Source organism: Procambarus clarkii, chromosome 63, assembly GCF_040958095.1.
Source record: "Procambarus clarkii isolate CNS0578487 chromosome 63, FALCON_Pclarkii_2.0, whole genome shotgun sequence".
In the NCBI taxonomy this organism is placed as follows: domain Eukaryota; kingdom Metazoa; phylum Arthropoda; class Malacostraca; order Decapoda; family Cambaridae; genus Procambarus; species Procambarus clarkii.
Window position 1 is genome coordinate 8,083,563 of NC_091212.1, and position 24,790 is coordinate 8,108,352.

General features: G+C 46.6%; 1 protein-coding gene across 1 annotated transcript in view; it reads right to left on the reverse strand.

Annotated features, from left to right (window-relative positions):
* The window catches only part of LOC123765772 (ATP-binding cassette sub-family C member 10), a 60,377-nt gene that overhangs the window by 3,100 nt on the left and 32,487 nt on the right, over window positions 1–24,790 (reverse strand). Inside the window, exons 14-26 of the mRNA XM_045754503.2 lie at window positions 24,393–24,510; window positions 22,745–22,838; window positions 22,304–22,442; window positions 21,173–21,362; window positions 12,505–12,668; window positions 11,987–12,171; window positions 11,437–11,527; window positions 6,123–6,320; window positions 4,863–4,995; window positions 2,335–2,545; window positions 1,684–1,853; window positions 1,193–1,415; window positions 819–1,010 (exon numbers count right to left, since the gene is read on the reverse strand). Of these exons, the coding sequence (XP_045610459.1) occupies window positions 819–1,010; window positions 1,193–1,415; window positions 1,684–1,853; window positions 2,335–2,545; window positions 4,863–4,995; window positions 6,123–6,320; window positions 11,437–11,527; window positions 11,987–12,171; window positions 12,505–12,668; window positions 21,173–21,362; window positions 22,304–22,442; window positions 22,745–22,838; window positions 24,393–24,510 (2,108 nt within the window). The remainder of the gene's footprint in view (window positions 1–818; window positions 1,011–1,192; window positions 1,416–1,683; window positions 1,854–2,334; window positions 2,546–4,862; window positions 4,996–6,122; window positions 6,321–11,436; window positions 11,528–11,986; window positions 12,172–12,504; window positions 12,669–21,172; window positions 21,363–22,303; window positions 22,443–22,744; window positions 22,839–24,392; window positions 24,511–24,790) is intronic.

Sequence of the window (24,790 nt, forward strand, 5' to 3'; positions counted from 1 at the left end):
AGAAATAGCTATAGAACTCCCCCAACAATGTAAATAAAAGATCAAAATTTAATTAAACTAGCGCCAGCTCGTTTGCCCCACATCTCCTCTCGTTTGTGGGGAGGAGGGAGGCAGCCAGGGGTCAGCCAGCTGCTCCACCCTCAGTTCACTGATGATGAAAATCTCCTGACGACCTGAAGGAGGAGAGGGCATCATGGAGCCACTGGAGCTTACCCAGAAATTGGTTCTAGGGAGAGCCCCCTTGAGGCTCCCTGAAGCTAACTACCCACGAAGAAGAGTCAATAGGCAAGCATCAGGGAGGAGGAGGGAGAACTGCCAGCACAACAACAAAGAAGAGATACTTGGCCCAAAAGGCAAGCCAAGACCATACGGGTGCCAAGGCCCGGGCTCCCCAACAAGATATAAGGCCGCCCAAACCTAGGATGACCAGACACCCCATGTCCAAACAACAGCCCAAGACAGGGTCGCAAGAAAAGAAAACGGCAGTTTGGCGTTTTGGCCACCACCACAGGAGGCAGCATTGACAGCCCATCCTGAGGAAATCACACCATAGAACGAAAAAACTACGTAAAGGATTTGGGTGTAATCATGTCGGAAGACCTTACATTTAAAGAACGCAATAAAATTGCTGTCATAAGGGGGAAAAAATGACAGGATGGATAACAATAATGTTTCAAACAAGAGATGCCATACCAGTGATGATAATGATAATTGTGATGACAGTGATGATACTAATAATTGTGCAGAACCAACAAACACATTTACACCAGTATCTTTGCCACTTAATGTACATTTTCATAGACACAGTTACAACATACCGCAGTTTTTTAAGGCTCAGCTTCGAGATATCCACGTTATCCACGAAGATATGTCCCCGGCTCACCTCTGCCAAACGGAAAAGTGCCATAAATATGGAACTTTTCCCAGCTCCAGTTCGGCCTATTATTCCAACCTTTTCCGATGTGCCGATTTCAAAGTTTACTTTTCGTAGCGCGTAAGGGTTGTGAGCTCTGAAAAGTGAAAGATGAAATTCATTTTTGCTTTAATTTGATTACCCATTCAGTGTCTGATACACTCCATTTATTTATTTTTATTTTTAATCCTATCTAATGCCACATATTTTGCATGTAATGAATACAATAGCTTTTCTTTTATACACAAAATGAAAGATACAATCAAGTACATTACTAACTGATATCTTAAGTAGACATTTTGGAACCGAATCGTGCCATGACTAAGCCAACCCAGCGGAGGAAGAAGGGTGCCCTCACGACGCTCTTGTTCTGTCCCGTGCAAGTACTGGTGCACTCGTTCCACGCTCACCAGCTCCCGCTCAGTTTCAGTGAGAGAGCCAACCACACTGTTAAGGAAGTTACTCACTGTCAAGGCATATGCGATCACCAGACCAACCATGCCTGAAATAAATGCTGCTGTTTAATATAAATTTTTTATACACATGTACTGTCATGCAGTAATAAGAAGATATTGTAAAAAATTTTAAGTTGTGTAAAACCACAACAGCAAAGTACTTGAAAATTAAGAAATCAGAAAGCATCAGATACAGATAGGTAAGAGTAGAGTCAACTGACACAGATCTCACTCCCTGTAGACGCTGTCGAGTGATGTCATTGTTAAACACACAATGCACAGACCTTAACAAGTTCACTCCAGACAATCACTCACCTGCATCGATAGTATCAAAATGGTGGTGGAGAAGGGCAAGAACTGACACACCCGCCAACATGGCCAGTCCAATCAGCTGAAGCCTCAAGTTGAGCCACTGTGAGGCAATTTGGATATCAAACTGTGCACGCTGGCTCACCTCCAGGAGACTGTCTGCCCGTACACTGAACCTGTAAATATCAGTCACATTAGCACTATCTTGAGGTTACCTTGAGATGATTTCGGGGCTTTTAGTGTCCCTGCGGCCCGGTCCTCAACCAGGCCTCCACCCCCAGGAAGCAACCCGTGACAGCTGACTGACACCCAGGTACCTATTTTACTGCTAGGTTACAGGGGCATAGGGTGAAAGAAACTATGCCCATTGTTTCTCGCCGGCGCCCGGGATCGAACCCGGTACCACAGGATCACAAGTCCAGCGTGCTGTCCGCTCGGCCGACCGGCTCCCTATCTATTCACATAAAGACTATCCCTCTACAGTATATAAATGTGTGTATAATTATGACAGAAAATGGAATGAAAGGCATTCCTTATATATTTAGAACCTGTGTAACTCTAGTTTATTTGATGGTGGCTTTACAATAACAAGTCATGTAATGTACCAATCTCGTATTAAAATGGAATAAATTACAAAATGTTAGATTCAATACTTACCTATGTACAGCCCTCATGGCACGAATTACAGGGAGACCCTGCAATGTTTCCGTGAAATGTTCATACAAGGGTGAGAGGGAGACAGCGTGCAGTCGTTTCAAATCACGAGAGGTATGACGGTAATAGTGTTGGACGGTATAATACACAAAGGCTAATGGAATGTACAATAAGGTAATCCATGGCATGCCGTACACAGTCACCACAACAGAACCTGAAAGACAAATCAAATTAAGTTTACAAACACATCAAAGTACTTTACTTATGTAAGGGACTCACAAAGAATTAACTAGGTAATTATATTTTGGCCTATATAAGCAGCTCATAATTGTTATCATAGGACTACATTCTTTATTACAGAACACTGATTTGTAACTCCTCTTATGTGTTCCTTTTAACAATTTCAGTGTTGGTTTATCAAATTACTATCTTAAAATCTTTGAACTCAAATACAATCCAAAATCAGATCTGTCATTCCTTTCAACTCCACCATGGGCACTTTTCTGAACATCAACTGTATGCCCACCTATGCCAATTTATTTTCATGGCTATTTTATCTGTACACTATATATGTGAAGTACTAGTGTCATTACCCTATTTCCTACTTTTATTTATCCAAAGAGACACTTAACTGCTTTACAAGACAAAGTGTAGAGCGCTCCTTGTCAGTTCTCTGTCACAGAGATGATAAATTCAGAAGATAAAATACCGAGGCCATATAAGGGCATTGACTCTGTATCCCTGGACTCTCTAAGCGCACACACTACCGACTATACCATGATGAGAGGCTGTATGATGGGACAAACCCCATCACTGGACTCTCCAAGCACACACACACTACCGACTATCTCAACATGGTTCAGTTGGTCGTGTGTGTGCCAGGGGAGTCCTTGGATGTGGGTTCCATCCCATCATACTACATCAATATTTTATCACAGAGATCACATTCTTGTGACATCGTTGTGCATGTTAAATTCACTAAATAAAGATGGAAGCACTAAGTGCTTCCAACTTTATTTAGTGAATTTAACATGGTTCCAACCATCTCTCATTCACTATAAACACAATCCCTGCTTACTCCCATACTCACACTCTCACCATGTCTGACCATCTGCCTCACACACTCACCATATCTGACCATCTGCCTCACACAAGGAGAGAACCCCCTGCACGTGAAGCCGCACCTGGCCGATATCATGAGAAAGCACGGGGGTAAACAAGCACACATTGAGGTGCTACAACTCGTCCCCCAGGTAAACCGAACAACTGTAGTCAACTCCCGCCAGTCAAGCGTGTGGGTCTGACAGAACGGGTAACACACCCAGTAAAGAAACGTTACGTCACATTTGTTAGAAAGATTTGAGCATTTAAGTATATACTGTGAAAGGGAAGAGTCCACAGCAACAAAGCCAGGACTCAAGTTCATGTTGGGTACATTGTGTATTAGAGCCAATTCAACAAGACGGCGTCTGTGTAGAGTAGAGGCAGGAAAGATTATTTTGGAGGAAGACCAATCAATGGGATGATCCATTGATTGGTCCAATCATCCTATTGATTGGTCTTCCTCCAAAATAATCTTTCCTGCCTCTACTCTACACAGACGCCGTCTTGTTGAATTGGCTCTAATACACAATGTACCCAACATGAACTTGAGTCCTGGCTTTGTTGCTGTGGACTCTTTCCTTTCACAGTATATACTCAAATGCTTTAATCTTTCTAACAAACGTGACCTAACATAAGCCTACCCCCTTCCATTTATCTTTCTTTCTCTTTCCTTTTCTTTCTCTTTCCTTTTCTTTCTCTCTTCTCTCTTTTTTTCTGTCCATTGTCTTCTACGTTCCCTTGCTATCCTCTTCTTATTCCTCTTATTATCTCTTATCTCCTTCGCATTCGGTGGTTAATAGGAGCTGCCTCGCATGGGCCAATAGGCTCTCTGCAGTTCGTTTTCCTATTATCCCCTCTACTACATCTTTCCTCCTCACCCCTCTCTTGCCTATTTATCGCCTGTCTCTACTTCCTCATCACAATCGACTTGAGAATGGTCCAGGACGGACCGAAACGTCGTCGTCCCTTCACCTTCTAGTGTGTGGTCTGGTCAACTACTTTTCTGGGTGCCTGACCTTGAGGTTATCTCGAGATGACCTGGTAGATGTCAGACATAGACTGCTTTCAATTACACATGTGCATGTGGGATGTCTATAGGCCATTGCCCCACGTGCCTCTCTTGAGGGGACCCGGTTCTGGCTCTGGTCCCCGGTAGGCCTAGAACTCCAATTGACTGTTGCCACAGTCTAATATATACACTTCAGCCCGGCATAGCTCTGGGGAGCCGGAAGGGTTCTCCACAGAAGATGCAAGGTTTTGCTTAGCCAGAAATGTACAAACCCAACCCACCCATCTAACATATCAAGGCCAATGCTCAGAAAATGATAAATTATTACTGTGTTTTAATCTTTCACAGTAAGTCACACTGTTAATGGATTGGACGCTTGTGACAACGTGCATCCTCATTAAACAACACACTCACTAACCTAGTAGTCCAAAAACCTGAGCAAGGAAAATGTTCATCTGGAAGGGCAGAGAGTCGTCCACAGTGTAGAGATCTGAAGAAAACCGGTTTAAGATCCGACCCATTGGGTTGTTGTCGAAGAATGTCATTTTTGCCTGTAAAGAGATTATTATAATATAGTAAGCTACCAGAAAATTATGATATAGTTTGGTACCAGAACAAATTTAATACAGTAATGATTGACTGATTGATGAAGATTAAGCCACCCAAGAGGTGGCACGGGCATGAATAGCCTGTAATAATAGAGTAAGCTATTAGAAAATTATTATACAGTAACCCTTACAAAAATGGGTGGAATGTACAAAATATAGAGACTTTACACTTAAAAAAAAAAAACTCAATGCTTGGTAGCACAATATTAATTTAGTAGAGGGCCTGAGGAAGAAGACAACAACCAAACCTGACTTTAGCTAGGCCTAGTGCCGACCTATCAGTGACTCTGGGGAGTGAGATCTAACTCCGTGTGCCCCACCTCCCAATCATCTATACCCGCCATTCTAATTACCTCTCTCAACATTAACATTTTCAGTATATTTTTTTTTAAAGTTGTGGATGGAATTGGCTTCAACAACTTCTTCCTTCAATGTATTCCACTTGCTGACCACTCTTACAGGGAACAAGAACTTCCTTACACCTCTGCAACTCAATAGACTGTTCAGCTTCCACCAATGTCACATTGTCCTACCTTGTATAGTACCCTGTATAATACCTTGTATAATACAGCTCTACTAAATTAGGCCTGATATTGCTTATATAAGGCCTAAGAAAATTTAGTTTTGGTTTAATATTAGTCTGATTCACTTTTTGTTATGTCCTTTAAACTCTCAATAGTACAAAGTGTGGATTTCTGGAGAAGTCCTCAAGGTGACTTCTTGCAGCTATCTCGCTGAGATTGCTCCGAGTTACTGGGTGACACCAGCCGCAGGAGCACTGTTTGGCTTACCAGAGACCATAACCAGAACCAGGCGCGCCTCATACTCTGGTACAGAGTGTGAGTGACAGTTCACCAACCCACCAGGAAAACAAACAGAAAGCACACGAAGCTTTACTGTACAGACAACTGCATGGTTCACAAAACAAGAAGGCACAAAACTACCGAACAACTCGGCCAATGATTCAAACAAGAATTAGATATGAACTTAAAATGGAAAACTAAAACTCTCGGTTAAACCTACAAAAATATTCCTATTATCACGCACCTCAACATCTTAAACACACTTACGTAAAGAACAACATCCAGGAGTTGTCTGTGGAGGGCTTTAGCGGCACAGATGCCTCCGTAGGCAAAGAGGAAAGCTCTCATTAAGGTAAAGATAGAGTTGGATGCTGCCAAAATCCCATAGACAGTAAGGTAGAACTTGGTGCTGGGATCCACCGCCGTAGAAAAATCTGCTCCAGATGATTCTTGTGCTGCCACAAACTGTTAGAAAATAAAATATTAGCCGCACTTTATGTTAGGATAAAATATTTCGAGACTTTCTTACATATAATAAAAGCTTTCACACCTGAAGCAATATAATGAGAGGAAGGAATGTTAATATGAAAGTTATAAAAGAAAGGACTGGTATTACTACAGTACTCCCAGTCCTGACAAATGGAGGCGAAGCTTAGGTATGGAAAGGTATCGAGTGCTCAGGAGAACAAGCACCAGACCAGATGGAGTTTCACCTTGGATGCTGGGAGAATATACTCCTGAGCTAAGAATTCTACTTCAACTGATATTCCAGACAGCTTTGTGTCCAGGATAGATTATAGACCAGTATCATTAACAAGCGTGGTAGTCAAAACACTACAAAAATAGTTAAAATCAAATAAATAAAATACCTGGAGAAAATCAGACACAGTATGGCTTTCGAACAGGAAGATCCTGTGTAACAAATCTACTTTGCTTCCATGATTAGAGCCACAGAGGTTATACTTGGATTGTACCTGGATGGGGTTCGGGGAGTTCTTCTACTCCCTCAAGCCTGAGACCTGGCTGTGAGAGTTTGGTCCAGCAGGTTAGAGCCAAAAATTGGAGCGGTCCGAAAGCTCACATATCCACTACATCTCGGTTGGTCTATTATTTCTTGCAGAAAACTATCTAGCTTTTTCTTTAAAACTTCCCATTTTGTTCCGGCAATATTTCTTAAAATTGCTGGGAGAATACTGAACAACCGTAGACCTCTGATGTTCAAACAGTGTCTTTTGATTGTACCTATGGCACCTCTACTCTTCACTAGCTCTATTCTGCATTTCCTTCCATATCATTCAATCCAATATGCTGTAATTTTACTGTGCAAATTAGGGACAGTAAAATAACAACATTCTGTAGTGAACGATATGAAAGGAAATGTAGTATAAAGCCAGTGAAGAGTTGAGGTGCTATATATGTCAGTTTCTACTAGAAAAAGATGGTTGGATTGACTGTTTATCCGGACCTAAAAACTGATTTTGACAAGAGTCCCACACACACAAGGGGTTGTTTTGGAAACTAGAACATGCTGAAGGGGTGACAGGAAGACTTCTGACATGGATGAAAAATTTTCTAACTGCCAGAAAGATGAGGGCAGTAACCAAAGGCAATATATCCGACTGGAGGAGTGTTACTAGCCGAGTACCACAGGGTTTAGTTCTTGCACCAGTAACGTTTATCGTCTACATACATGATTTACTAGAAGGAATACAGAATTATATGAACATGTTTGCTGATGATGCAGACCTACTAGGGAAGATGGAAGACCTAGACAATTGCCATGCCCTTCAAAATAACCTAAACAAAATAAGTGCATGGAGTACCACGTAGCAAATGGAATTCAGTGTGAATAAATGCCATGTTATGGAATGTGGAATAGGAGAAATAGGCCACACACAACCTACAAATTATGTTGAAAGGAATTAAAGAGCTCTAACAAAGAAAGAGATCTTGGGATGGTTTTGGGCAGTAGATCATCACCAGAGGAACACAAAGAACATTGTGAGAGGAGCATATGCATCACTTTCCAACTTCAGAATGACTTTTAATTATATGGATGGTGAAATACTAAAGAAAACTGTTCATGACTTTTGTGAGACCAAAATTGGAATATGCAACAGTTGTATGGTGACCGTATCTCAAGAAGCACATTGATAAACTGGAAAAAGGTGCTAAGACATACAACAAAATGGTTTCTGGAACCAAAAGACAAGAAATACGAGGAGAGACTAGAGGCATTAATTATGCCAAAACTAGAAGAAATAAGAAAAAGAGGCAATATGATCACTACATACAAAACTGTAACAAGAATCGACAAAATTGATAAAGAATAATTTTTTATACCCGGAACTTCAAGAACAAAGAAACCATACATTTAAGCTAACTAAATAAACTTGCCATAAAAACATTAGAATGTTTACTTTTGCAAACAGTGGTAGACAGTTGGAACATGCTAAGTGAGAAGGTGGTGGAGACCAAAACCTTTAAAGTGTTATACGACAGAGTACTGGGAAGACAGGACACCACGAACGTAGCTCTCATCCTGTAACTACACTTAGGTAATTACACTTAGGAACTACACTTAGGTAATCATACACTCCTCCCCAACAAAATATATTATTATTATATTAGTATTAACTGCTCAAATTCTGATTTTTTTTTAATATACACAGTCAACTAAACAATTTTGTGAATTAAAAGTTCTACAGTGTGATATGCATGAAAAAACCAGCGTTGAATGTAATGAAACGCCATTTTCTGGGTGAGTCCCGGAGGCTCCCCGGAGCTATCCCAGGCTGATATGCTAATGTCAGACTTTGGCATCAGTCATGTGTATGGAGTTCTTAGGCCTACCGGGGACCACGGCCAGAACCGGGCCCCCTCAGAGAGGCAAGGGGAGCAATGGCCTATAGAAGCCCCCGTGTAGTTGGAAGCATTCTATGTCTGCCATCGACCGGAACAGGCACCCAGAAAGGTAAGCGCCCCAAAACAAACCCCTATTCTGGTTAAAATTGCTACCTAATACCGAACTAGTGGATAGAACTCCCCAACCGAAAACAAGCAAATTAGTGTGATGTCACACACTGCCGCGCCGCTGTCTGCGCAGCTCCCCCCTCCCCGGGAGGGGGAAGGGGGAGCCCCAGACCCCCCGCGCCGGCTACCCACACCTCAGTTCTTGAGGCTGGATGTCAAAAACGCGAAAAACCGCCGACCGGAGGGAGGGAGGGATGCCGGGGAGCCTCCGGGACTCACCCAGAAAATGGCGTTTCATTACATTCAACGCTGGTTTTCTGGGGGGAGCCCCGTCGGCTCCCCGGAGCTAACTACCCACAGACAGAAAAAGAGGGACTTACCCGGGAGGCGGTCGTCGCTCACCCCTCAACTCGAAACCGAGACAACTGGCTGCAACCGCCGACCCAAAGCAACACAGGCCCGACGAGGGCCAGGGACATTCACAAGGTAACGAGCAGCCAGGACCCTGTTCGACCGCCAAAATCCCCGCGCCCGAATATCAGACCAAGACATATTCCCAAAGACGGCAGCAAGAGCCGCGAACTTACGAACGTCATGGGCACGGGGATAGACCGCAGGCTGGCTAGACCTAATAACCCTGCGGACGACCTGAGAGACCCGAACCCGCGAACAGGGAAGAAGGGAAACCGGATCAACCCACAGCGCGTCCCCGGACACAGAAGCTGTGGCGCGCAAATAACGGCGAAGCGCCGCAACCGGACACAAAACATGATGCACCCCCGGCCTGACCAACCAAGCATCAACCACCCATGGACCCCTCCGGAACGCAGCAGTCTCATTCTTCGCCAGAAAAGAAGGAGACGGCTGCAAACGAACAAAACTATCACCACGACCAAAAGAGCAGAAACCCCTGCGCCGGAGGAGAGCATGAAGCTCCCCTACCCGACCCCCAGAGGCCAAAGCCAACAAGAAAAGTGCCTTGGAAAAACAATCCTGGACCGAAGGGGCCACAACGAAACGAGGAGATGAAAGGAAAGCGAGCACTCTGTCCAAAGACCAGGACGGCTCAGGCGACGCATGAGCAGGCCGGAGGTGAAACAATGCACGAGACAGCTTGCGAAACGGCGCAGACGTAACATCGATACCGAAAGCAAGCTGAAGCGGCTCCGCCAGCGCCGCACGATACGAAGCGACAGTGTTAGGCATAAGATGACGGTCCTGAAACAACCACGAGAGGAAGGACAAGACCACCCGAACAGACAAGGAGCTAACACGACGAAGACGCAAAAAGAAACGGAAGGACCGCCAGGAAACTTCATACTGCCGCCGAGAAGAAGCCCTCAGGTGGGACACCAACAAGGAGGCCACCTGATCACCATAGAGATGATGATAGACTCGAGTCAAAAAAACCATACGCGAAGACTCGAGGAGAAGATCGAACCAGCTGAGCACACGACCATCGCCCATAGCATCAGCCTCAAGAACTGAGGTGTGGGTAGCCGGCGCGGGGGGTCTGGGGCTCCCCCTTCCCCCTCCCGGGGAGGGGGGAGCTGCGCAGACAGCGGCGCGGCAGTGTGTGACGTCACACTAATTTGCTTGTTTTCGGTTGGGGAGTTCTATCCACTAGTTCGGTATTAGGTAGCAATTTTAACCAGAATAGGGGTTTGTTTTGGGGCGCTTACCTTTCTGGGTGCCTGTTCCGGTCGATGGCAGACATAGAATGCTTCCAACTACACGGGGGCTTCTATAGGCCATTGCTCCCCTTGCCTCTCTGAGGGGGCCCGGTTCTGGCCGTGGTCCCCGGTAGGCCTAAGAACTCCATACACATGACTGATGCCAAAGTCTGACATTAGCATATCAGCCTGGGATAGCTCCGGGGAGCCGACGGGGCTCCCCCCAGAAAACTAGCATTGAATGTAATGAAATGGTAGAGCCCCGGTAGCTCCCAAGTGCTCTCTCTCAGACTGCTCCATTTAAGGGTTCACGACAGTCACCTGCACAGCTCTGAACAGTTACAGCTGTTCAATTTTGCCTACCACAGATCAAAGCCAGAATCTGGCTCTCTCACAGAGGCACAGTAGGCCTATGCTATTAAGTGTCTAATTACATGTCAGCAGTTACACAAATATTTGTGCAACTTTTTTAATTTTGACCGGCTGGCATTTCCAAGTTATCGGCTCTGGACTGGCAAGGTTCATGCTTCAATTATACCAATGCTCCTTTGGTCTTTTTCCCTTCCAATTCCCCAACATTTTGTCCTTAAATGAAACATTAGTATTGGGTTAACATGTTAGATTGACATTTCACTATTGTGTGATTTCTCACTGTTCCCCTTAGATCACATTTAATAACTACTTTACTTTTAATTATTTTTTTTCAATCACGGGCTGCCCTCACACATTCTTGTCTGTGGGCTTTAACCGAGGCCCACTATCTCTAGTGACCTCAACAGAGACAGGAGTGCAGCAGCTCATTAAAAAAAGAAAGTCGCCCATTCTTACAGTTAGGTTAGGGTATATCAAGATGGTGCAGGGAGAGGAAGGGGGATGGGTGATGAGGGGCAGGTGGGTTACAGCTTCAATGTATACAATTACCACACTATACATACCTGACTGGTTGGTTTGAAGGAAAAATTGGAACCATTTCCAGTGTGTAACCACGACCCGGTATCATCATCATCAAGTACCCTCAATCCGGAGCTGGAAAGGTAATGCAATAATATACTGTAAGATCACTCTTTAATATAAATAACAATGACAATTGTAACAGAAAAACAATAATAGATGCCACAGACTGATATATCATTACAGTGTACTTTTGTTTAATTTCATGTGTGTGTGTTGGGGAGGGGAAAGGTTGGATTATTGGTTTTCAGCCTAGTTACTTGAAGTACAGTATACCTGGAGTGGGTTCTGAGAGTTCTTCTACCTCCTGAGCCCTGTCTGAGGCCAGGTTTGTCTTGTGATAACTTCATCATGGAAGGTAATGCAGTCACACATACCCATAACAACCCAACTGGTCTACCACTTCCTCAAGCAACTTATCTACTGGTTTTCTCAACACAACTGCATTCTGAACAATGCACAATTGTTTTGTCTATATTTCTTATATTTCTTATTGGAACTTACTTTGTATAAATCAGCTCAAATCATACTAACCTGTTTTCCTTATGAACTTGTGACACCCAGTGAGCCAACCACATGTCGGTCAGGTTGCGGGAGGCCTGCATGAGTATCATGGAGAAGAAGACAGTGGCGGAGAGCATTCCACCCACCGAAGTGATGTAAGTCCAGTAAACAGCACCACTCAACTCTCCATAATCCCGCTCTTCCTCAGTAGTGCTCTGAAAAAGAAAACACTCTACTCTATACACATTCCTCTAGCATCGGTATGTTGTGGCACTTGATTACATGCTTTGAATAAAATATTACTGATAAATAAAGTTAGCTTCTCGTATAATATTAAGTACTTCCCTAATCAGTTTGAAACACAGCTGACTAAATAATTGTAAGATAGGCCTAAAATGCTGTGCATAATTAGTGACTTTATGTAACAAATAATTACTGCCCCTGCTGTCACCAATGTACTATGTGTCTTTAAATAGGGTTCAATTCTGAGTACCCAATGCCCCTGCTGTTACAAGACCCAGTCCAACACCTTAACATCATGGTCATACCCTTAGCGTTGTGTCAATACTCTTGCTATGTCCTGTAGCAAATATATCCAAGGAGTGCTTACTAGCAACCGCCCCGGATAATTGATTATTCGTGGCCTCATCCCACCAGTCATCTGAAATTTCCTCTTCTGAGACAAGCTTTGGCAAGAGAACTGCAGGAGGTCCTGCAACAAACATTAAAATTAATATTTACTAAAGTAGTTTAGGGCTCTAATAGTAATCATATAATCATGGCTCTAAAAGTAATATAATCAATCACATTAAACATCCAGGATTTTTACTGATAACATTTATGTAGTGAGACACAGTATACAGAGAATAAGTCACAATAATGTGTGTAATAACAAATAACCCGATGTTTCTCTCTATTCTGGAGATGTGAGGTGACGAGGATCCTAGACCGAAGTTGTCACTTTCTCTTTTTTTCACTTAAGTGAGTTGGGTTATTTATATACAGTAGATACAATCAATTGAAAACAAGAGGAAGAGGAAATCCATGAATATATGCAGATCTAATGAATGGATATGAGGATAGGTCATGGAAGACCAAGAACCCAGCAGGCAAAAAACCAGCGTTGAATGTAATGAAACGCCATTTTCTGGGTGAGCCCCGGAGGCTCCCTGGAGCTTATCGGGCTAATGTGTGTTATGTTAGACCAGGACATTAGCTATGGAGTTCAGACCTACCAGAGACCAGCGCCAGAGGTTTCAGAGAGGTTTCAGGGAGCAATGGCCCTGGAAAACCCCATATGGTTGGGGGTTTTCCTTATCTGCCATCGACCGGGGTTAGGCACCCAGAAAGGTAGGCGTAACAAAACAAACCCCACATGGTAAAAAACTACAACAAAAACCGAACAGAGAGGTAGAAAACTCCCTACAATCCCAAGGAAAACAATCAAATAATCAATTTATTGCCGCGCCGGTCGTCCGCGCAGCCCTCCTCTCCCCGGGAGGGGGAGGGGGGGGCCCCGGACCTCACCACGCCGGCTGCCGTCAGTTCGGAAACTAGGCTTCAACCAACGCGAAAAATCCCGCCGACCGGATGGGAGGGAGGGTATCCAGGGAGCCTCCGGGGCTCACCCAGAAAATGGCGTTTCATTACATTCAACGCTGGTTTTCTGGGGGAGCCCCTACGGCTCCCTGGAGCTACATACCCAAAGAGAAGGAAAAATGGGACTTACCCGGGAGGCGGTGGCCACAAACTCCTCAACTCGAAGTCGAGACAACTGGCTGCAACCTGCGACCCAAAGCAACACAAGAATGACGAGGAGCAGGGACATTCACCAAATAACGGGAGGCCAGGACCCTGTTCGACTTCCAAAATCCACGCGCCCGAATATGAGCCCAAGACATATTACCAAACACGGCAGCCAAAGCCGCAAACTTCCTAACGTCATGGGCGCGAGGATAGACCGCAGGCTGGCTAGATTTAATAACCCTGCGGACAACCTGGGAGACCCGAGCCCTGGAACAGGGAACGAGGGAAACCGGATCAACCCAAAGCGCATCCCCAGCCACTCCGGCCGAAGCGCGCAGGTAACGGCGAAGTGCAGCAACAGGACACAACACATGATGCACCCGCGGCCGAACCAACCAAGCATCAATGACCCACGGACCCCTCCGGAAAGCAGCCGTCTCGTTCTTCGCCAGAAAGGACGGAGAAGGCTGCAAACGGACAAACCTACCCCCAGGACCAAAAGAGCAGTAACCCCTGCGCCGGAGGAGAACATGAAGCTCCCCTACCCGGCCCCCAGAGGCCAATGCCAACAAAAACAAAGCCTTGGAAAAACAATCAGGAACCGAAGGGGCCACCACAAACCGAGGAGAGGAAAGATAGGAGAGCACCCTGTCCAAGGACCAGGACGGCTGAGGCGGCGCATGAGCAGGCCGAAGGTGAAACATAGCACGGGAAAGCTTACGAAACGGGGCGGATGTGACGTCCACCCCGAAAGCGAGCTGGAGCGGCTCCGCCAGCGCCGCACGATACGAGGCGACAGTATTAGGCATCAAATGACGGTCCTGAAAAAGCCAAGTAAGGAAGGACAAAACAACCCGATCCGAAAGAAAAGACAACCTACGAAGAGCCAGAAAATGGCGAAAGGAACGCCAGGAAACTTCATACTGTCGCCTAGACGAAGCTCTCAGGTGGGACACCATCAAAGAAGCCACCTGATCACCATAGAAATGGTGATACACCCGCGTCAAAAAGACCAGACGCGAAGAGCAGAGGAGAAGGTCGAACCAGCCCCGTACCGGATCGGGCCGACCTGCTGAAAGAGGCGGAGCCGCGGGAAACGTCCCGGGTTCGGGCACCGAGCCAAAAGCACCGGAAACCAAGGCTGGGCCGGCCACCAAGGGGCCACGAGGACTACTCTCCCCGGGAATGTCTCTAACCGAACCAGAACCCGAAGCAACAGCTGGACCGGAGGAAAAAGGTACAGGTAACCCCACCTCGACCAGTCCTGCCGAAAGGCATCCACCGCGAACGCCTCGCAGTCGGGGAAGGGCGTCACATATAGAGGGAGACGCCGGGACCACGCCGACGCGAAGAGGTCCACATCTGGGAGACCGTATGTCTGGCAGATCCAACGAAACGAGTCGTCGTCGACCGTCCATTCCGTGGACAGGGGAAGGAAGCGAGACAGACCGTCCGCCAGACACTCCCCGGACGTGAACCGCACGGAGAGCCAAACCCCGAGAATCCAGCAGACGAACCACTCGAAGGGACCAACCCCAAAGAGCCAAGGACCGAAGAGAACCCCCGCGGTTCAGGCAATGAACCACTGGAGAACAGTCCGAATGGAGGCGAATGGTCGATCCCCGAGCGACCCGAATCCTCCGAAGCGCGAACCAGACAGCCGCGAACTCCCGAACCGTGCTGTGAGCCCGATGGAAGGACGGACCCCACCGTCCCTGGCCTGCCTGGTGAGCACTGGTCACAAAGCCCCAGCCGAGAGACGACGCGTCCGTGAACACATCGAGCGAGGGCTCGGGAAGGCGCCAAGGCACCGAACCCCGAAAAATCCGAAGAGGAAGACGGTGACGCAGCAACCGACATAAGACCCCCGGAGGGCGAACCCAACGATCGCGAGAGAGGCGGAAAGGACGTCCCCGAAGGAACCAAAACAGACGCCGAAGCCAAACCCGACCCGGCGGGTAGACTAGCATGGCGAAGTTCAGACTCCCGCACAACCGCTCGAGCAACTGCCGAGTGACCCGGGACCCCCTCAGAAACAGCAAACGGCGGTCCCGCAGCCGCCGCAACGCCACCGGAGGGAGAGACAAGGAAGCGGTCCGAGAATCCCAAATAAGACCCAGCCAGGTCCGAACCTGGGACGGAACCAGATGGGACTTCCTCCAGTTCACCAGGAACCCGAACCTGGCGAGCTGGGAAAGAACCAAATCCCTGGCGAGCAGACAAGCTGACCGACTGGGAGCCCACACCAGCCAGTCGTCGAGGTAGGCCAAAACCCGAATCCCTAGAAGACGCAGACGGGTCACCACAACTCGGGTCAGACGCGTGAAAACGCGAGGTGCCAGATTCAGGCCAAAAGGTAGGCATCGAAAACGGTAAGCGTGACGCCCTACCACGAAGCCTAACCAGTCCCTGAACCCCGGATGAATAGGAACGTGCCAATACGCGTCCTTGAGGTCCAGGGACACCATCCAGGCACCCGGCTCCAACAGAAGCCGGACCTGAGACAGAGTAGTCATCCGAAAGGAGGGGCAAGGAATCCAGGGGTTCAGACGGGACAAGTCCAGAATGAACCTCAGATCCGCACAGTCCCGTTTCGGCACTGGAAACAGGCGGGAAACCCACCTGAGGGACGTAGTCGGTTCGACCACGCCCAAGCGCACCCACTCCAAGATGACTTGACGAAGCGCAGGAGAAGAGACCTGCCCTGTTAGCCCCGAACCCCCCAAAGGAGGACGAGTCGCCCAACGCCACCGCAGGCCGGATGACACGACCGAAAAGGCCCACAAATCGTGGGACCAAGCGTGGGCAAACAGAGCGAGCCTCCCCCCCATCGCCCCGTCAACGGGGCAAACCGCGAAAGGGCCGACGCCCCGTACGAGAACCCAACCGTCGAACAGGGCGAACACTGCGCCGCCCAGACGACGCTGGCCCCAAAGGGAACAACGGCTCAGAAACTGGCACCAAAGGCCCACCTCGACCAGCGGAAACCGAAACCCTGGCACGACCCCTCCGAAACTGCCGAGAACGACTGCTCCGGAGAATCAACAAGTCCTCCATAGGACGACAACTAGCCGAAGCCGCATGCAGAAACTGGGACACTGCAGACTCTGCAAACAGCAAACGGACAAAAAGGAGACGAAAACCTAAGAGCCAGGGCCCAAGCGGAATCCAAAGAGAGGGCGAGCACAGCCTGACGGCACGCGAGGCGAGAAGCAAAAAACAGAGACACCGCTTCCTTCAGGATGGGCGCAAAGAGCTTCAACAGTGCAGCCGACGCCCTAGCTGCCGAAGAAAGCGCCCCGGACAAAGGCCCTTTACTCAACGCTCCCACATCCTCCTCGAGCCAAGCAGAAGAGAGCTCGAGAAGGGAAAAGAAACGCAAGACCGAAGCCAAATGCCCACGGGAGCGCAACTCCTCCGCAACCAATGAAGCCGAAAGCTGAGGAACCTGCACGTGAAGCTGGAAAAGGCCAACATCCCGAGAAAGCACAGGAGCGAATAAGCACGCATTAAGGTGCTCAAACTCGCCCCCCAGGTAAACCTGCATAAAAGTAGCAGTCTCCTGCCAATCAAGCGTGCGGGTCCGACAGAACCCATGCCACGCCCCCAACGAAAAGAAAGGGCAGTCTGCTAGCCAGGAAGACCCCGGAACCTCCAAACGCACCCAAAAACGGGAAGAAGAACCGAACTCAAACGAGGACGGATCCATTGGGGAGGCATAACCCGGGTCTCGCAAGAGGTATGCAGCAAGAGCTTCCCGAGCCACCTTCGCGGAGAGACGGGAAGTAGCAAACCCCTGTAAAGACGGAGCCGAGGTACCCAAAGGTGCCCGGAACCGAACCCGGGGAGGAGCCGAACCCAAATCATACTCATACAGGGAGGGATGGTAAGAAAACGCCTCCCCCTGCAACAATAAACCCCGTGGGGAAGGCAAAAGCACCCAAGCGGGGTCACAGGGGGCCCAAGGCCCCCAGGCCGACTCCTCCCCAGCCCCAGGATCCCTTACGTCGGGACCCGGGGCAGAGCCGTCCTCCAAACCCTCTACCCCTGAAGAAAAGGTAGAGTCCAAGGGAAAGGCAGACAAGGGGGCCTGCTGGTGGGACCCAGAAGCCTCGGCAGGAGGAACCGGCTCAAATGCCTCCGTCCCCGACCCGGATGGGGCAGCCCCCGAAGCAGCCCGAGTCTCTCCACCAACTAAATCCTGTGCCAAGGCCGAAAACCGCATACATTTCGGAGCCGGACACAGGGGGGGTGGTGCAGGAAGAACCACAGGGGAAGGACCAGAGGGCGTAGGAGTCAAAGCCATAGCAATCAACGCCCCCAGGTCCGGGTCCCTAAAGCCAAAACGGGGCAGCCTCGGGGCATCCAGGCGGGAAACCGACCTAGCGCGTTGCAATAACCTAAATCTAACATGCAACGCTGATGCTGCCTGTACTCTAATAGGAACATCCTCAGAGTAAAACCTGAGCACAAGCAGAGAACAGGACTCGCAAGACTCCGGGTCAAAGGTGTCATTGACCCAACAGGCAGCATGACGGAGGCAAAACAGGTGACTGTCACCCTGAGACAAGGGCACACTGCAACCTTCAAACCCGCACAAGGCAGGCTGGAACTCGGGAGACGCATCCATGGGTCCCCGAGCCCCGACAGGGGTTTCCAGGGCCCGTAGGATAGCAACTACGGGAAGCCCGGGCAAGGTGTTGCTAACCGGTTAAGAAACCCAAACAAAACACGGGTAAATGATAATACTGTACTGAAAACCCCTGGGACGTGTACAAGCACGGGGGCCTAGCAGAGGGCCACCAAAACAATACCAGGGGAACTATGGGCCCACGACGCAGCACCTCCACCAGGCAACCAAAAACAAAACAAAACAAAAACCCCGCAAAAGTACACCGACCCCAGAGCAACAGGAACCGGTCGCCGCTTAGGTGGCAGGCCGCGCAACACCTTGACGCCCTAACCAGCACAAAACCACACCCTACCCAAGGCCAAACAAGGGCCCCCAAGCCCCAGCTGGCCCCAAGGGCGAGGCAAATGCCGAGCAGCAAAAACCTCTACGGGAGCGGTTCCCGAACGCCCCAGAGAAGATAACCCTGACACGCAAGGGCAGTACTCACAGGGCGCCTAGGGAAGGAAGCCCTAGACGCATGCAGCCCCGGCACTGATGAAGTACTCCTGGCCACCGCACACCACAACAACAGCAGAGAACGCCACACGAGGCAAACACCGCCAAGGAATTTGAGGCCAGAGAAGCGTCTATCCCGGTTGACACTAGCTTGCGAACTGGCGGCAGCCGGCGTGGTGAGGTCCGGGGGCCCCCCCCCCCTCCCCCTCCCGGGGAGGGGAGGGCTGCGCGGACGACCGGCACGGCAGTAAATTGATTATTTGATTGTTTTCCTTGGGATTGTAGGGAGTTTTCTACCTCTCTGTTCGGTTTTTGTTGTAGTTTTTTACCATGTGGGGTTTGTTTTGTTACGCCTACCTTTCTGGGTGCCTAACCCCGGTCGATGGCAGATAAGGAAAACCCCCAACCATATGGGGTTTTCCAGGGCCATTGCTCCCTGAAACCTCTCTGAAGGGGCCAGGTTCTGGCGCTGGTCCCTGGTAGGTCTGAACTCCATAGCTAATGTCCCGGTCTAACATAACACACATTAGCCCGATAAGCTCCAGGGAGCCGTAGGGGCTCCCCCCAGAAAAATGCTCGAGAAATGTTAAATCGACATAGGATCAACATCATCAATGTTGATTCAATGTTATCACCACTGTCCTTTAACCACATTTGCCTGGAAGAAAGGGGTAAATAAGATATAGTGCGGTGTGAGGCAGTAAGAAGATATAATGAACGCATTACTCAAGAAATAGCAGTGAATGGGAACACTTTGACTGGACAGAATGAAGGATGATAATTTTTTGTTATTCATGCAGGGTACTGCTCACCAAATCTACAAAATCACCAGTATAACTAACCGATCTCTTGATTAATTAGCCAAACACGATTACCACCTCCGAAGGATACAGTACCTGATCAACCGGGCTGTGACTCGTATGTCAGACTGCAAGCAGCTGTGCTTAACAGCCTGGTTTACCAAACCACCAACCAGGAGGCCCGGTAAGAGATGAGAGACAATAGGAAAAAACAGGTAAACAGGTAATGGCTGTAAATATTTTGGTACAGTGTGGTGGTATTAGTTGATATTGTGCATTTGTTGACATTGTGTACTGGTATAGTGCAGTAGTATTAGCTCCCCATAATACTCATAGATGAAAAATGAGGACCTTCACCAATTATGTCCTCATAATTGGGGGGAGTTCATTAGGGGGGTTTCAAGGCTTCAGTCTCTTTTGAACCCAGCAATGGTTTGTTTTGACTCGCTGATTTTCTAGATGCCTTCCCAGTGAGGTGGTGAAATGTCACTGCTTCCTGTGCCTCTGTGAGAAGGGAGGGGGGGGGGCAGGTTCTGGTTCTTGTTCTTGTTCTCGGTAGGCCTAAGAACTCCACGGTTGATGCAAACTGGTACATGGGATCCATCATAGTGTATAGGTTCAGGTCGCCACAAGGGACTCTCCCAGAAACAAGTGTTAAATGTAATGAAACACCTCTTTCTGGAGAATTCCTGATGGTTCCCTGAAGCTGTCTTGCTGAGATATGTCTCAACTACTAGTTCACATCAGCCATAAAGCTCTGGTTGGCCTACCGGAAATCAAAGTCAGAGCTTGGCTCCCTGACAGAGGTGCAGGGCGCCAGTGGCACTCCGCCACCCCACTGGGAAAGTATCCAGAAAGTCAGCAAACCAATAAAGACCAGTACTGGGCTCAAAGTGACTGAAGCCTCAAAACTGCCAAATGGACTCTCCAAACCATGTAAACAAATGATGGAATCTCTTTGAGACTTGTGCAAGCTCGGCAGCATTAACCCCTTAATCAGTAAAGAGGGTTGGGGAGAGCAGCCAAGAGTTCCAGGTCTCCCCCAGCCTTCCAAGCCAGTTCTGGAGCAGATGTAACCAACCAACTGACAAAGTGAGTGAGGGAGAAAGGGAGGGGATCAGGGAGCCACTGGTATTTATCCTGAAAGAGGCATTTCATTATATTCAAAGCTGGTTTTCGTGGGGTGCCCCTTGTGGCTTCCTAAATCTAAATACCCCATGGAGAAGAAAGACAAGAGACACGCCAAGGAGAGGAGACTGCAGTTTTCAAGATGAAGAAGAGAAAATTAGCAGAGAGGTGACCCAGGGCAACACAAACATGATGAGGCCCCTGGAACCTGCCGCAGAGACCTGCCGCCCTTTGAATGGGAACATTAATTACATTCTGTTTAGCCAACTGGTGACCAATAGGCTAAACAGAACCTGAGCAAATAATGTGAATTTTAGTATGGAGCAATCTCGGCAAGCTAGCATCAGAGAGCCACTGGCGGGTTTCCCCACAAAACACAACAGTAATTAAAAAATATAATAAAGCTCATCTTACCCTGAGAGTCTATTTCTCCATTTTTGATGTTAATGATCCAGTCGACCCTGGTGAGGAGGTTGATATTGTTCGTAGCAATTAGCACTGTTTTGCCTGCCAGAAATCCATGAATACAGTGTCGCATGATGTGTTGAGCAACCGGCCCATCCACCGCAGACAGCATGTCATCCAGTAGATAAATGCTCTTGTTCTAAAAATAACAAATTGTCTATAGTAACCAGGTTGACAATTTTATAAGCTTTAATTAAATGAGTCTTAAGCTAACCACACAGTCTGAGGCAAATGATTATTTATCTCACTATACTCTTCCTCAATGAAACCCACTTTGTTCACCTTGTTCATCTTGTTCATCATGAAGCTCTCAGTTATCTCCTGTACCTCCAGCAGTGCAAGCTGGAGCTCCAGCTTGCACTGCTCGCATACCAACAAATGCAATCACTTTCACAATTGCATTTCTTTCTTTCTTTCTTCAGTTCCATGCAACACATTACTGATTTCTTTTCCTTTTCACTTTCCACCATTTTCCTTCTTACATTTTCCAGTTTCTTTCCAAAATATCATCATAGTTTTTGGTTAAATTTTAATTTAATTTTTCCTCACACTCCTCACTCACAATATATTTTCTTGTTTACAAAGGTTATTAAATATTTAGCAACTTTTAAGGTAAATAAATTTCTAAACCCTACAAAGGTACTTCACATAAACCAACAATTATTTATTCCATTAACGAAGTACAAATTCCAAATAACGTGAAAATATTGAGGCCGTATAATTGAGTTGAACCCAAGTCTGTGAACTCCTTAGGCACATGTACTATCAACTAGACCACGATGAGTTAAAAGCATCTAAACCAGAAGTATTACAAGGTATTTCATTTACGAGGAGTTTGGATGGCACCATCCGGTAAGTCAAGTAGTCCACCATGGTCCGGTCAGTAGTGCATATACCTAAAGAATTTTGAGATGCAGGTTCGATCCTAACGTACAGCCTCAATATTAATTCATTATATTCATCCCATTCTTGATTGTACATATCCCACATTCATTCTCTTGATGATAGTCTTGCACAACAAAAGATAAATAATGTATTTTGTACATAGAAATAATTTACTGCAAAAGCAAAACATTTTACCTGATAGACTGCCCGAGCGAGATCAACACGAGCCTTCTGACCACCACTTAGCGATGATCCATTTTCACCACAGAGTGTGTTATCCCTCAGTGGAAAGCCATAGAGATCCTCATCCAAGGCACACACAGACAACACAGTTCTGGATACAAATTACAGGCATGACTTAATAACAGTTATCAGTGCCACAATGATCACTGCCCCAACAAACCTAAAGCTACCAATGCCATAATAAACATTGCCCTTAATACTTCAAAGCAAATGCCCTTTAACACTTAGGAACTACAAACGTTTCCCTTACCAGAGTAAAAACTAATGACTTTATATATTCTTGACCAGAACTGTCACTAGTGACTAATCTTAACCAGCATTATCACAAATGGATGTAAAATGGCTCATATAGATTTGTTAAGACACAAACATATTAATATCAACAGCATTTACCTGTAACGGGTGATGTCCAAGCTGCTTCCAAAAAGAATATTATCTTTAATTGACCCATTTTGTATCCAGGGACGCTGTGTTGCTACGCCAAAACCTGAAAAGATAATTCTATACTTAGCTAATTATCTTCTGGTACCTGAATATTGATCTGAAGGATACAATTTGATAGCTGCATGTAGAGGAAGTCACCATACCTAAAGGAGTAGCTTTGACAGCTTCACCAAGAGGCAGACTCCATACACAGTTTCACATGTAGATATGATAGAGCCCAATAGGCTCAGGAACCTGTACACTAATTCAATTGTACAATTAAATTTTCTAACTGACAGACAGACGAGGGTGGTAATCAGAGACAATGTATCTGGCTGAAGGAGTGTTACTAGTGGAGTACCACAGGGTTCAGTTTTTGCACCAGTAATGTTCATCGTCTACATAAATGATCTACCAGAAGGAATACAGAATTATATGAACATGTTTGCAGATGATGCTAAGATACTGGGAAAGATAGGAGATGCAGATGATTGTAATGCCCGTCAATTCAATCTAAATAAAATAAGTGCTTGGAGCATCAAGTGGCATTACGGGTTGTTCATGCCCGTGCCACCCTCTTGGGTGGCTTAATCTTCATCACTCAATCAGTCAAGTGGTAAATGGAATTCTATGTGAATTAATGCCATGTAATGGAATGTGGAATCAGATAAAAATAGACCACACACAACTTACAAATTATGTGAATAGGAATTACAGAACTCTAATAAAGAATGAGACTTAGGGGTGGTTTTGGATAGTAAGCTGTCACCTGAGGAACACATAAAGAACATTGTGAGAGGAGCGTATGTGTCGCTTTCCAACTTCAAACTTGACTTTAATTATATGGATGGTGAAATACTACAGAAAGTGTTCATGACTTTTGTGAGACCAAAATTGGAATATGCAGCAGTTGTATGCTGCCCAAATCTCAAGAAGCACATAAATAAACTGGAAAAGGTGCAATGGCATGCTACAAAATGGCTTCTGGAACTGAGAAACATGAGTTGAGAGGAGAGACCAGCAGCGTTAAACATGCCAAAACTAGAAGATAGAAGAAAAAGAGGCAATATGATCACCACTTACAAAATACTAACAGAAATTGACCAAAGTGACAAAGAGGAATTCCTGAAACCAGCAGCTTCATGAACAAGAGGACACAGATGCAAAGCTAATGAAACAAAGATGAAAAAAAAATATTAGAAAGTATTCTTTTACAAACAAGAGTGGTAGATGGTTGGACCAAGCTCAGTGAGGTTGTGCTGGAGGCCAAATCTGTCAGTAGTTTCTAAGAGTTATACAACAAAGGGTACTGGGTAGACAGGACACCACAAGGTAATTACAACACTTGGGTAATTACCACAACACTTAGGTAATTACAATTATGTAATTACCAGTTGATTGACAGTTGAGAGCTGAGACAAAAGAGCCAAAGTACAACTAGGTGAGTAGAAAGAGGAAAAGTTACAGCACCTTGAGAATGCAATTCAGCAGCTACACGAAGAGAAAAAGTGAGCAGTGCGATGAAACAAGAACCATTCTGAAATAAGTAAATTAACAATATATGACTCCACAGGAGTCACCACAAGAGACTGGATGACACTACCCCTGAAATACTCACCAGTGTGAAGTGCTGCGACTGCCACCACTCCGTGAGCTTTGATCATCTCTGCCAATATGGCATTGATGAGGGACGTCTTCCCTGACCCAACACGCCCAACAATAGCCACCACTTGGCCCTGTAAAATGAGACAAAGCACACATTAATTACTTTCATCATACAAATTTAAATCATATATTGTTATATAAGTATATACCAAAATTATATTCAATATAATATTTAAATAATTTTTAATGAATTATGATGTTCACATGAAGAGACATGGGTAAACTTCATTATACAAATTAAATGCTGGACCTGCTCTATTTACACTAAATAATGGCATGTGTATCTGAGTGAATTCATGTGTGCATGTAATTACCTAAGTGTAGTAACAGGATCAGAGCTACACTCGTAGT